Below are 15,178 nucleotides of genomic sequence, written 5' to 3'. Positions count from 1 at the left end.
CCCATTACGACTATTAATTCAGTGCTAAAAGGTCCAAAATGTCTCAACTTACCAAGGCCTCTTAACTTCCTGTTAGTAATCATGATTAGTGTACAGCTGGTGCATTCCCTGTACCCACACAGAAAAGGGGAAATCACTGGATTGACCAACACCCTGTACAATATTCAAGGATCTTCATGCAGCTCTGAGAAGAATTAATTGTAGATTTACACAAGTCAGGAATGTCTCTCGGAGTCACTTCTAAACAACTGCAGCTTTATTTGTTCAAAAACAAGTTGCAGATGTAGATATATGTTTTTGGGAGGTGTGGACAAGGAACAGACCCAAACCACTCCCCCTCCCTCTCAGCTAAGAGGAAATATTTAAGAATGGTCTGATACAACCCAAGAAGCTGCAGGGCACAGACCTGCTGTGGGCTGGAAGCTGCTGAAACACCAGTGTCGCTGAGGTTCGCGGAGTCGAATGAGGTTTTTCTGCCAAGAAAAAAAGCATGCATATTTGCAACTGACCACATGGGCAAAGACAACTGATATGGTCAGTTGGGACGAAGGTGTTTGGAGGAGGCATTTGCGTGGTGGTATCATCATGCTCCGGGTCCATTTTGCTTAAAGTGAACAACCTCAGAATCCTTTAGCATAACCATAAATCATCAGCCAGGCGGTTGAAACTTGGACACAGCTGAGTGTTCCAACAGGACAAAGGCCACAAACACATGAGAATTAAGCTTCTAGAATTGTCTTTGTGTGTGTGTGTGTGTGTGTGTGTGTACTCACTGCCCATAGTTCATAGTGTGTTTTCACCACCACAGATGGGTTAACCACCTGCACCGCCCATACAAACCACCGCCCGAGGTCTACTACTGTAATCCAAGTAGACCTGGTCAGGCACAGGCTTCCTAAATGCAGCACTTTACCTGACACTTTATGGATGCAGGGATTACCTTGAGAATGCCCTACATTGCAGAAATGCCATTCATTGTTTATCATGCAACCCAACACCATTAAGTAAACCTACTTACACAACAGACTGGAGCCCTGCTTAGCCTCTATGCGCAGGAGACCAAAACACGAGGTGGCCTAGCAGTTCAAAGCCACTACGACAGAGTGAAAGACAACAGATTCAATCCGACTCCCACAATGACAATTCCAGTCAACGGTTAGGCTTATGAGATACTAAATTTAATAAAAACAATGTTACTTTCGCATCGTACAACATTACATATGGCTTTCTTTAGAGTCCACATATTGCATGAGACTAAGCTTATTTCAAACGTACAGAGCTGCGGTAATAGTGTATGTTCAGGTTATGTTTCTCTATACATACAGATCAAACTGCAGAGGTCTGATTGTAGACAAAACATTCACTGAGGAAAATGGCAAAAAGAAAAAAAAAAAAAAAAAAAAGCAAAAGGACTAACTGAAATACAGATGAGCATCAACTTTATGATGCCTGCACTCTAAAATACTGCTATGGTATTTATTGAAATACAATGTTTAAAAGGAACAAATCTAAGCGCAAAAACATTCATATACATTTCATGTTGGGGTTAAAAAAAAAAAAGCATGGACACGTCAGCGGCAGTGATGCACAAGTTCCCAAGCAAACATTAAACCTAGAGCCGTAAGGAGTCCAACTCAATGCTGACTGAAGCCAAATCCAGACCTAATCGCATGGAAACCAGCCGTGATAGTCCAAATGGAAATGTTAGTGATTCTGTATGAGCAGCTACCTATTCTACTCCATGTAATCCAAGACAGACTTGAAGGACGTCCAGCTAGAACCAAAGGCCATGGGCGAAAGCTCAGACTGAAGAGTGCTGATTACACAGTACTAACACAACCCTGATGCAGCTATTTTGCCCCCTTAGCAGCATCCATGGGAACTTTTAATAAAAATAAAACAAAACTTGTGATTTGAGCAATCGAGACCAAGTGTAGTCATACTAAAACATGAGTGTTCGCCCATGGTCACTGTGCGGCACCCGCCACTATTTAGGCCAGTGTTGTGTCACCAAAAAATATAAAAATAAAAAAAATAAATGTAGCTGATCCTAAAAAGCACCCTTTACATTCGATGCAGGGCAGCTCCATTTCCTTCGGCAGCAAGAGGTCCAAAGTGCTTCTGAGGTGACCTGGGTGATCCGTCTTGAGTTACTGGAGGTTTTGAGGCCATGTGCCCTGAGTGTGTTGATTCTGTAGCAGTCGGTGGAGCTCCTTAAACTGCTCCACAGTCTGGTCTTTAAGGTCAGGGTTGGAGATCTGCAGACGGATGCTGTCTGTAGACCAGGAGAGCTCACCTGAGAACATCTCGGTGAGGATCCTTGCCACCACAGGCACCACCTGGAAGGAACATTTAATCAAGAATGTAAACGTAGGTCTTCAACCACAGTCCTGGGGACCCGCTGAGGATTCCTTGAACACAACACACCTGATCCAGCTCACGTAGGGCTTGGTAATTAACTGGATCTGACCTGGATCAGGTGTGTTGGGGTTAGGGAGTCCCCAGGACTTGAATAAAAAAAACAAATAAAACAAAACAGTGATCTTAGGACAGTGCACTTCTACACTGTAACTTCCCCAAGTCTAACCTTTAAGCGAGCACAACGGACCCCAATAAGATACATTCTCTTTGTCAAGAGTTCCACCCTTCAAGCACCTGTATAAAGCAACCTGGTTCAGGCATTCTGTGACTGGTTCTATAATCTCGCCCGTAGGCAAATAAGACCAGTCTCGGTCATGTTAACAATTCCAATGTGCCAAATAATTAAATATGAATATCGAGGCATGCTGAACCAAAACCATCATCATATGCTACAACCAACACTGACATTGGATTAGGCATTATATTTATTTAGTACATAAGAAAAGCACTGCTTTATGCTCTCGTGTGATATGATCATGTGACGTGCACACTTTGGGCATTAACAAATCAAATCTTATCACAGAGTTTCGATATGTAGCCAAAACACATCCTGATCAAATTAACTTCTGGCCATTTTCTAAGGCTAATTTACTATTTAAGCAAAAATAAATAAATAAATAAACAAATGATAAAAAAAACTGAAATTGTAGACAATGAAATCATGATGAGCATTTACTGACCAGCAGAAAATGGTAGAATGGTATCTACACTTGCTGGATATGCATAGGAATGGTCAATTGGGTCCCAAAATGCTTTTTCCATATTCAGCAGTGAAATATCAGATTTAGGAGTATTGTATTATAAGCTTTGTACAGTCTCTCAGTCACTCTGGATAAGAGCATCTGCTAAATGCCTTAAATGTAAATGCAGGACCTTTTATACCTAATTTTACACTATTTGGTAGTGAAATCAAAGCCCTAGATACTCTTTTGTTTTTCAGCTTTTGAAAGTGGTCAGAATCTAATCAACTTACAGACCCTTAATAATTATACAGTATTACCTGTAAAAGAACAAAAAGAAGAAGAAAAAAAAACGGAAAACCTGAGCCTTGTGTGTTAAACTAGAACTGAAATGAGTTTCACTAGTCAACTTGGTCTTAAAGGAAATCCAACTGATGTCAAGAACCAGAGTTAATCATTATCGTAATCTTGGTCAGTGCATTGCGATACTCGCAATATGCGAACACGCATTCCATTTAATAATAGGAGTTGAATTTAACAGTGCAATTCAGCAGATAAGCTCTCCAGCCACCCTCGGTGTCTGAATCATGGTCATTAAAGTAGTCTGACAAACATACAGGCTTTATCGACAAGTTATACAACACTCCTAGTGAGCAATATTAATCAAAGCATAAGACTCTGCACACTGCACATTGCCCATTTAGATTGCAAACGTGTCGGTGGGAATTTACTTAAATGTGCACACCTGGACAATGATGAGCTTCTTCTCTTTAGGCTTACGGTCAGGCCAGTCCTCTCCAAAGCAGAAGTAAATTTCAAAAGGAGGAGGGGTGGGCGCCTCCCCCTTCTGGTACAAAATTAGTCCTGTGAAGAAAGAAGCTTTTTTTATTTATTTAAATAAAAAAAAAAAAAAAAAGTGTTCATTGCTATGGTAGGCATTACTGAACAAGTCCTACTACATTCAAAATAGCGTTTAGCAGACCCAGAGACATGGTGCAATATAATGAACACAAGCTTTTCACGGAAGTCCTCCTTCAAATTAAAGCCATAATAAAAAGTCAGACTTTAATGCTTCCTTTTATGCTTAATTTTGTAATTACCAAACGATAAAGTGTGGCCAAGGCATGTCCAAAAGCAGAAGCTACACTCACCCTGCAGAAAATCGTTGAGGCTGAACACTTTGATCTTGCGCTCCCTCTCCATGGGGTTGGGTGGGCCTTCCTCAGGCACCCCTGGCCCAGACCAATACACTTTACACTGACACAGACGCACAGCATAGATATCCTGCCCTCGGATCTCCAGGATCAGCCCCCTGTCCATCACATCCAGCAGGTGTTCAGTGTAGAACCTCTGCTTCTCATTCTGGATCTCGGCTGTTCCGGGAAAAAGCACCTGGTGGAGAGTGACGGGCCCAAATAGCTCTACCTGCTCTGGTGTGGGGGCAAGATTACCGTAGTAGAGCCGACATCCCTGAGGATTGCTGACAGTCAGAGAGCCAACTGACCTGCCCCGGTACTGGAACTTGAGGTCAAGGTCAGTTACTGAAACAGAAATAATAAATACAAATATTTAAATAAATAAATAAATAAATAAATAAAAAAAAACAAGCAAAGAAAAAAAAAAAAAAAAAAAAAAAAAAAAAAAACCACCACCACAAATTCATATACATTATATATATTTTTAGGCTCTCACAACTGAACAAATACTTATTTTACACAACAGACTCAGGACCCCCAACACCAGCTCTTTTATTTCTGTCCCAGTTCTATGGTAGCAAGTACACAAGCACTGTACTTTAATCAAAGCAGAATAGAGATCAGCTTAGCAAGAAAAAAAAAGGAGGCATTGCTTACAGGGCAGCATATGAGGACTGCTCAACAGGTCAGAGATGCATGGCTGGACCTGGTTCGCTGCTTGTGGGTGCACCTCTTGCATAGGACTGTCTACCAAGGCCCCAGGGACACAGACTGGGTGTGGGACAGCAGGTGGCGGTATGACCCCAGGACCCATTCCTAATCCATTTGAAAGGCTGTCCCCAAGGATATATTCCTCCTGTTTCACAGTAGCAACTATATGGCTGTGTCCAGGGAACTCAGGAGGTATAACAGGTTGCAGGAACGGATCCACTGGGTTGGCTGGGAATGCAGAGTAGCTTGGAGGTTCACCAATTCGAGGGTCTGTCATAGAAAACATAGTTAACACGTGCAAAATCTACAAACACACACCTAATTGCACATGCAGACCACAAAGAGCATAAACTCATTTTAAATAGATCACTTTCATGCACAGAAACAGGCTTACTGATAGAGAGTTGCTCGAAGTTCGGTAGCTGAAAGACATAAAAGAAGAAAGACAAAGCTTGGGTACAGAGCAAATTCAAGTTCACTGTTTTTGTTTTTTTTGCTGTGATCAATGGTATCTTGGATACTGTATCCTCTCCCAACTAAGCTTACCTCCTCCTCATCCTCCTCACCTCCATCTGAAAAAGCATAAACGACAATTGACACAGTTGCCCTGTAGTAGTAACCTTGTATCTCCATGTTGTTTTTGCCATTTTTGCCCACGCATAGTTACCATTTCAAAAGATAATCAGGTTTTCATATCGATTATCAACAGTGACAAACTGCGTCCACCACTCCTTACCTCCATTGACAGGCTGGTCGCACACCTCATAGATTTTGAAGGGCTGCATGGGGGTCTCTTTGGTGCCGTCATACTTCAGGTTGAACTCGCGACTCTTGTTGAGGGCACAGCGGAGGTTGGCCTTCCACTTGGCTGGATCCGGCTCATCCACACCTTCCTGGTACTTCCCTGTCTCCAGTGCCCAGGCCTATGCAGAGCAAAATAAAAAGTAATCTACTGGAATAAGCAGTTGTATTGTTACTCAGGGCTAAAATACTCCATCTGACCAGTTCAAATTTGACCATATCAGCAAAGCTACAAAAAAAAAAAAAAAAATTATATATATATATATATATATATATATATATATATATATATATATATATATGAGGGGAAAGATAAGTAATTAAAAAGAAGCAAAACTCTTAAGTCATGCGTGTGGCAAAGCACAATTAGGGAGCAAGTGCAGATGTTCTAGAAAGGGTTTGTGGTTTTGTGGCCCTCAGAACTTCCTCTTAGGACAGAACAGGCCATGTGTGGAATTGAAACTAGCCCCACTTTTACTTCTGTAAACTAGTCATGAGAATTTCACTAAAAAGCCCCCAGACAGCAAGCTAGAAAAAACAGGTACAACTGCAATCAACACTAATATGGCTTGCTTAGCTTAAACTACCAAATTGTAATGACACCACAAATTGAGCATGCTTAAACATACACAAGCACAATCACACGATTAAGTATGCTACACACGCCAGTAAAAGAGAACCTTAGCTTAGCTGAATTCTGACATTATGCTATTTGACCTTAAAAGAATTAACCTGGATCTTTCAAGTCAAAAAAAAAAAATTGCATTATTTGTAAAATTATTTGCAAAATTGCACAGTTGTACTGACCATGTCTTTTATTGAGTATACATTCACAATGCAGGCTAGAAAAAGTAAGTGAACGTCTGTGTTAATGACTTCTCCAAGAGATAACTAGCAGAAGGTGTTTCAATTACGGAGAGTAATTTGGAAATGTGGGTGTCACGTGTGCTTTGCCCATTAAATAAAGGCACACAGAGCTTGGTTACTGACAAATCTGTTCTTCTCAGAAAAGACTGATCAGAATAAACCATCGATGTAAATGACTTTCAGAAGAATATTATAGAGATACATGGCATTGCTAAATACCTGAGTGCACATCAAGCAAACTGTCTACAAACAAAAGTTGCTATCCTTGGGAGATGGCATCCTTTTAAGATCCCTACAGGAGAACGGGGGATCCTGAAAGAGCTGATTAAGAGCAAAAGAATAAAAGCAAAAGGCCTCTTTAAACTGCAAAAAACATGTGCTCATCATTAGAAAAACACTAAACATGCCACTACAAAGGAAGTCACCGTTATCCTATATATATATATATATATCATCTTTCTTTCTTTCTTTCTTTATTTATTTATAAAAAAAAGTGAGCAGTCACAGGTTTGCCCAAGACCACAAGAATGTTTCACAGTGCTTCTATGAAAGTGCTGTACAGACAACAAAAATTAAACTTGAGCACACCAACACCAAAACCTCAAACGTAAGGCATGGTGGAGGGGAAAATCATGGTTGCCTCAGGGCCTGGACAGCTTGTAATCATTTAGGGAACATCAAGAAATGCCAATAAAATGACCAAAAGCTCACAAGTAAACCAACTAAAGAAATTCTTAAAAAAAAAAAAAATACAATAAAACAATAATAATAATAATAATAATAATAATGGCCAAGTCAGATACTGTAAAATAAATGATCTGAAGAGGATTACACAAGCAACTACAAGAAACATTTGGTGGTTATCTTCAGGATATTAAACACAAGTTTTCACTTACTTTTTCTAGCCTGCACAGTGCATGTTTTTCTCAATGTGCTCAATACAAAGACGTGAACAATACAACCGTGTGAGCATTATTAGCTTAGTCAGATTGTGTTAGACTACTATTTTGCACTTGTTAGACCACATTTTATTGGTATTCATTCAGAAATCCATGTTCAATTCCAAAGAGTAAACCCTACTTTCTCCACAAATTTGAACACACTGCTTCATTTCACCCAACTAAGTAAACTAGGTCTTTTTTTTATTTTTTTAGGTTCTTGTTGTTTAACAGCTTTAGGATCTGTAATGAGTCATGTCAAGCTCCAGTAACTGAAAACAGCATTAAGATAATATAAACGTTAGCTTGTTAGACCAGATTTGTAGTAGAGGTGTTACCAAAATAGATAAAAGCAGGCAAGTTCAATGACTACTTCTGTGGAAAGGATCTAATCAGTTGGTGCTCGTCCCTGAACACGTAACATTACACAGATCAATCAGAGGACAGCTAGAAGTCACAAATGGGCCATTAGTCAAATAAAAGAAACTCTTAAAGCCATTCATTTGCAGGCACACCTTCAGTTCAGCGAAACCTGGTGCAGAATGCAGGGCTCCAACTAAGTAATCCTGTGCGCAGTTTAACGTTAGAGTAATCTTATTGCTATAATTCATAGGTGTGTTTCAATTTCAGATCACTGCTTTTCCTAGAACCTTTCCTGACTCAGAAAGATGAATCACAGGTCTTAAGCAGGTAGAACTGGTATCAGGGACTGTATTAAACCTCTCAGCTGACCGCCGATTCAGAAAAAAACTGCCTTTTAGATCATTAAATAGGAATGAAAAGAGCTGATCCTTCAACATCTTAACACTTGCTTTTGCTCGTACTTGACTTCAACGAGTTACCGGACACATTATGAACGCAATATTAGACATATGAATTAATGAAAATATATAAATAAACACATAACTAAATCCAACAACCATCACAGTACATCACACTACTACAGAAACAGTCTTGGCTTATCTATTACTCTATTAGCATATCACAAACGTCAATCTATTGTATTTAATCAACTGAGGAAGCCAAAACAAAGTCATCCTAATTACTACAAAGGCAGACGGCATTTCAACAGGTTTCACAAGCAGGACTCACCCTAAATATAGTGTTTTCTTCCTCCTGGGCGGGTAGGTGGCGTGTGGCATGTCTCCAGGGGATCTGGAACAAGCGACGCTCCTTATTGAGCCAGTGTAGACCGGGGTATTTCCCACTGTTCACCTAGGGGGAAAAAAAAAATATCTGTAAGCCGGCCTGCGATTCCAAAGTCCTTATACTGGAGAGCTGGAACATTGGAGAGTTTAGTGTTTCCCCTGCTCCGGTGCCCAGTTCAACTCTAGAGCAGCTAGGTAATTAGCTATTAAGTTACATCAGATTTGTTTACATTGAGATTGCAGTCTGATACTTCTAAACTAAACCATACAATGTCCCTTGTTTGGACATACAGTGCTGTGCAAAAGTCTGTATTTCTTTTCTTTATTTTTATATATATTTTTTAACTTCCAGTCAGAACAGCCAATGAGTACAACTTACATGTTTCTTAAATTCAAAAGCAGAAAGTATGAATTTCATGAACTTCGAACAACTACATACAATCCGAGAGCACCAGCAGCTCCAGCAGCTTGAACATTACGTTACTGAATGGAGCTTCTTGCTCAGCTCCACACACTTTCAGACTCTTGAGTAGTTTTCTTACAGTGGAAGGCTGGACACAAACACCAGTGGTTGTTTGTAGACATGAAGCAGAGTATAGAACTTGACTTACTTCTCTCTCTAAAAGATAAAAACTTTAATGCTGTTTATCTAATGGGGCAGTGTCGGTGGTCTACCAGGCTGGGGACCCCTTTTCTTTTACAGTACTGTACAGACAATAATTACTTTAAGCTTCATTTAGCAAATTTCAGCTGCTACGTGCTGGTAAGCGGTCCTGCTCAAAAAAAGCAAGATTCTCTGTGGGCCTCACAGTAAAGCCTAAATGGTTTAACCATGTGAAATAGTTTAATAGGATGTGCCCCCTCTCACTCAATACAGAATCACTAATAGCCACTGCTCACCTGGGCCAGCAGCCACGGCTTCAAGCGGATCCTCCTGGGCTGGATGCTCATGGTGGTCCCCTTTGGGTGCTTTCAGAAAAGTGGAGTAACCCGGTGCCTGTGCAATTGAAGCACAATTTAGCAAAGTGCACAGTGAATCCTACTGTGACTGGGAAATACCAACATTGAGACAGGCTGAGGAAGCACAATTTGAGGAAACAAGGAAAACCATGGTGGGATATATTCCCTTTTGGTTTTTACATATAAATCATTGATACTGATGCATGCATTGAAATAACATAAGTTATATTTACATAACATATTTACAGAACATATTTACATAGTAGTTTTACAGCAGGCCCCACATCAAGCAGAAATACGGTGGTTGCTTCATTTACACCTTTGACTAACAGAGGTATCAGATGCACTAAAGCATAACTGAGCACACATGCATGGAACATACCATTAGTGTCATTCTGTGTTTTTTCTTCAGTTCAGGCCATTAATGTCAGCATATTTTTTAATGGTTTCTATGAGAGAAAGCAATTGAGACTCCCTCAGAAGAAGCAGGGGGCCATAGTGTTATAATGTAAACTAAAGATAGCCAAGGTGGTGCTGCAAGTGTGACACAGATCGAGTCTGAGATAAGAGTATAGGCCCACCCAAACACTAAACTAAACATGTCGGATGCTTTTTGATAAGTTCAGCGGACGGTTAACGAAACAATAACATTTTGGCCACAATCTGCCAAGGCAAGGGTGCAGAACACCCCTCCAATTGTTACGCGAGGGGAGGAACTTGCATAATTATTCATGGTACCTTTTACTACTAACTGTATTCACACAATAAAGTCAAAGTAAATACAATAAACTGCAGCACTGCTGGCTAAGAAATAACCGTTTGTTTTCACTCCAGGTTCAAATGGCTGAAAAACAATGACTGCCACCTCATTTCCCCACCACAAATCTCCTGCCTCTTCCCCTTCATCCACTTCTCATTTAACCCTCACTTACTGACTCAAGTTCCCAGTCATCTCAATCTTTTCAAAAGGAACTTGAGCACTTGTTCTTCAGAATTCAGCATCTTCTGGGCTTGTTTCTAGTACTGTGATCCCCTATTAGTAATGCAGCTTTGTAGAAGTAAGGCTTACAATGAAAAGCCTTCACAAATCTACACTGCTGTGGAAACAGTGCTCCTGCATGCAAGAGAACGGAAGTTAGCCTTACTAATCATAACCTCGGGGTCATTCACTGCACCGATGGGAAGCAGAACCAACAGAGATGGAACTTTAAGAACTTTAATGCATTGGTGTGAAATAGAAAACAAAGTTAGAGAAGTAGGAATACTTTGACAGCGGGACGCTTTGAGGTCAGTGCAGTTCCACCAACATCTCTAATGTCCAGAATGCAGAACACAGGCCGGTGTCACTTGAAGTCAGCTGGTATAATATTAAGTTGGTAGAAAACGTATAAAATCATGTTTGATGACTTGTAATGGTTCATATTTCAGCTTAAAAAAAAATAAATAAATAATATATATATATATAAATAATAAATAAATAAAATAAATGTCTCCTCCTCCCTGTCACAGGCTTACATGCTCTAATATGCGACCAATGCTGAACTCAGTCAACAGTGAAAACATGGAGGTACAGCTGTGTGTTTACACTGCTCACACTGCCTCCAAATAAAGACTCACATTCTGGCTTGCGATGGGCCTAAATAGACCAGCTGGTTTTATAATTAATACAATTAGGACATGAACAATTATAATAACCTATAACTATGTTTTTATTAGCTTTAAGAGCGGGAATATCGACGGGGCCTCTCTAGCCAAGCGCAGGCTTCATCTAGCCGACGCGGTGCGGTGGTATGGCAGCAGTGCGTATGAACCTCGACACCTGTTATGGTAAGGTCTTGAAAGTTGAGGGAAAATGGCTTTAAAAACCAGGGCAAGGGCGATTTAACCATTAACTCAAAAACACACACACACCAAATCCCTGTCAGCATATCCTAAACTAAAGCTGGTCTCTAGAACAGTTGTTCAGGCTGTAATATCGGGTCAGCGTAGCCTCGACAAACTCGCTCCGTGCAGATTTCGGGTCTAAATCTGAGCTGTTCGGTGACATTACAACAGTACTGTACTTCCCATTTTCAGCTGCTGTGACCAAATAGCTAGTTAGCACCATATCTCCAGAAAGGGGCACATTTTCAGCTCGTTTAAAAAAACAAACAAAAAAAAAACCCTTCAATCCCAAACAAACAGACTGAAGGTGGTTTCTTATTCCAAATTTCCAATCCACCTTAAAAAGGCGCTGCGGTCGCCTGTCGCCAGTCGCCTGTTCGGTGCTACCGAACGAGCTGCTGCACCTTTCTTAAGGTGGAACGGAAAACAATGATAATCTGGTAGCAGCTATAACAGGTTCAGATTCCTGCTTCTTTAAATTCGCATATATAAAGCACACGTTTAACAATTAGCCACGAGTGAGCCCACCTGCACTGAAAAGTGGAACGTCCTCAGACGAAGTTGAGCAGAAGATCCTCCACAAACAGACACTCAGCACACACACAGCCGGGCGGAGGACACATGGAGCCAGGTGTGTCTGTACATGTCTCCTACGAAATCAAGAAAAGCCACATAGCGGCGAGGTTTCGACACTTTTGCAGTCAGCGCGCTGCTTCAAATAACAAGAAGAAGCAGAAGAAAGAGAAACCCCTCTACTTCAGTGGCATGAAGCGAAAAACGAGAGCTACGGGGTTATTTGCAGAACTTCCACAGGTACCACCCTTCCGGATGATGTACACGCTAGACGGAAGCGGTTCATTTTCATATACAAACCGAGGCTCACCCACAAGCTCAATTACCTAAACCGACCCTGTTCACATATGATATGATTTTTATCTTTGAAAACGTGCAGTAGACTCACGGTGGGGCTGTTGTATCTGTTTGACATGAGATCTGTACGGTTTCTTTTTCAAGGGTAGAGCTGTTGTTGTTTTAATGAAAGTTGTATTTACGTGTAAATGATGTAACGTAATTATTTCCCATTTCAAAGTTGATGCCTTAGTTTGAAGCGTTTAACAGACAAGTGCTGGCGCTGCACTTCAGCAGTGTGGTCGGCAGGTGGCGCTCGGTGCTCATAAATAAACGAGCTCAGATCCAGCGCTCTGCAGTATGGGCCTACGTTGCTACTTGACATGGGAGTAAAAGAGAAAGTATTGACCCATATAGCTAAAATACTTACTTAAATTAACAAGTAATCGAATAAATAAATAAATAAATTAATTAATTAATTAATTAATTAATATTACCTGAACATCAATCAAAATGTAAGTGTATGACTCCACTTACACTTTTAGAGTTCTAAAAGGTATAGCTACAACATGGAAGTCTGTCACCGAAAAAAAAAAAATCCTGAGGCAAGCTGAAGATACCAAAATTGGACTGATATTGTTGCAAAAACTTAATTTTGTTATTGTTCCTTACATAGTCTGCTACAAAAAAAAAAAAAAAAAAAATATGTGTATATATATATATATATATATATATATATATATATATATATATATATATATCAGTAAATATCAGTAAATCAGACCAAGAACATGGAAACAAGCTAAAAATTGTGACCGTGGGCCCCTTAATGATTTTTGAATTTTACTGCTGGCGGGGAAGCAAGTCAGTTCTTAAAACCAAGCTTGAAATGAGAAGCATGTAGAAAGTAAAAAAGCATTTTGTTAAGTAAAAGTACAAAAAATATTCTTTTTTATTTATTGTTATTATTAACATTTTTTCAGTTGTATGTGTTTACCTAATTTACCTCCATCTCTTAATATTGTTAAAATGAAGATTAAATGTCCAAGTGTCCATAAATACAAAGGTTTTCATGGGGTGTCCTGAATTTTCACAAGACTGTCTTTAGTTTTAGTCTCGTCCTGTGGAAAGTTTTCAGTTTCAAGAGAATTAACTAATATCAATAATATTGCAAACTGCTATATATCCTTTTGTTTTTAACATAAATTTTGGGTATAGAAATTGACATATAACACACTTTACCAAAAATGCATATTTCTCTGATAAAGGTGATTGTAGTCATACTTTAGCACCAAAATGTCTTGTGTGTGTAAAGTACCCACTCCCAACAATGCATACTATGACAAAAAGAAAAAAAAAACCTGTGTGTCATTTAATATGTTTTGGAACAAACCCAAATATATATAATTGTGGTGAGCAGCAAAGCATCTCAGAATGCACAGCACATGTAAATTGGCTATGACAGCAGAAGACCACACTGGATCCCACTTCTGTCAGTCAAGAACAGAAAGCTGAGGCTGCAGGGAGCACAGGCTCACTAAAACTGAACAGTCGATAACAGAACAAATGTAGTCTTGGTTTATAAATCTTGATTTCTGCGGAGGCACACAGATGGTAAGGTCAAGTTTTGGGCCAGCAGCGTGAATCCATGGACCCAGCAGACGTTGTGCCAACAGTCCAGGCTGGTGGAGATGGTGTAATGGTGTGGGGGCTGTTTTTTTTGGCACTCTTCGGGCCTGTTGCTGACCGTATGCATTCCTTCCTGATCACAATTTATCCATATTCTAATAATTACATCCAGCATGACTCCTCTTACACTGGACTACTGCAACTCCCTTCTTTCTGGTCTCCCTCTGCGCACCATCAGGCCCCTGCAATTAATCCAGAATGCAGCAGCACAGGTCGTCTTCAATGTTTCTAAGTTCAGCCATGTCACTCCTCTGCTGCGTTCTCTTCACTGGCTTCCTGTAGCTGCTGCCCACATCAGATTCAAAACCCTGATGTTGACCTACAAAGCCAAGAATGGACCAGCTCCTCAATACTTGATGGCAATGGTCAAAAGCTGATCAGTACCAAGAGTCATTTGAGCTTTAAGTACGATCCACGGAAGACAAGCATCAAGGCTTTTTTCTGTCCTGGCACTGAAGTGGTGGAACGAACTTCTCCTGGGTGTCCCAACAAGCAGAGTCGCTCGCACCTTCCTCGTCCCTTAGGCTAACTGCAGTGTATGCTGAGTATTGTGATCTCCATACTGACTTTTGTGTTTAGTAGTATCTAAGCTTCGAGGTATCTTTGGGATCCCAGTCTTTACAAACTAGCTAAGGGTATTTTCTGAGGAAACATTGAAGCACTTTTGTAAGTTGCTGTGGTTAAGAGCGTCTGCTAAATGCATTAAAAGTAAATGTTTCATGAACATGAAAATAAATGTAATGTTCTTCAGCAGCCTTTTCAGTCACCAGACCTGAATCCAATAGAATACCTTTGGGATGTGGTAGAGATATGGGAGATTCACAGCTGCAATCATGTCAGCATGGACCAGTATCTTTAGGGAATGGTTCCAATATCTTATGAAATCCATGCCATGAAGAACTGAGCCTGTTTTGAGAGCCTTACTGCAAGGAGACCCAGCCCAGCCCAGTTTTAATAACCTAGTTCCTAGTTCCTATTAGTTCCTAATAAAGTGCTTGGTATGCAAAAATAAAGCCACAAATGAAATTGAAAAA

At 40.3% G+C, this 15,178-nt stretch overlaps 1 protein-coding gene across 1 annotated transcript; it reads right to left on the bottom strand.

Annotated features, from left to right (window-relative positions):
* Positions 1–1,156: 1,156 nt before the first annotated feature.
* irf5 (interferon regulatory factor 5) lies at positions 1,157–12,382 on the bottom strand. The gene is made up of 10 exons (XM_072672553.1): positions 12,135–12,382; positions 9,663–9,759; positions 8,707–8,829; positions 5,745–5,931; positions 5,555–5,580; positions 5,403–5,430; positions 4,955–5,278; positions 4,253–4,642; positions 3,847–3,965; positions 1,157–2,339 (listed from the first exon to the last, which is right to left on the bottom strand). The coding sequence occupies exons 2-10, from the start codon at positions 9,711–9,713 to the stop codon at positions 2,151–2,153; spliced, it is 1,437 nt and encodes a 478-aa protein (XP_072528654.1). The 5' UTR covers positions 9,714–9,759; positions 12,135–12,382; the 3' UTR covers positions 1,157–2,150.
* Positions 12,383–15,178: the final 2,796 nt, after the last annotated feature.

Source organism: Salminus brasiliensis, chromosome 2 (assembly GCF_030463535.1).
Source record: "Salminus brasiliensis chromosome 2, fSalBra1.hap2, whole genome shotgun sequence".
Taxonomy (NCBI): domain Eukaryota; kingdom Metazoa; phylum Chordata; class Actinopteri; order Characiformes; family Bryconidae; genus Salminus; species Salminus brasiliensis.
The sequence above is the reverse complement of the archived record's forward strand: the minus strand, read 5'-3'. Positions and strand labels throughout refer to the sequence as shown.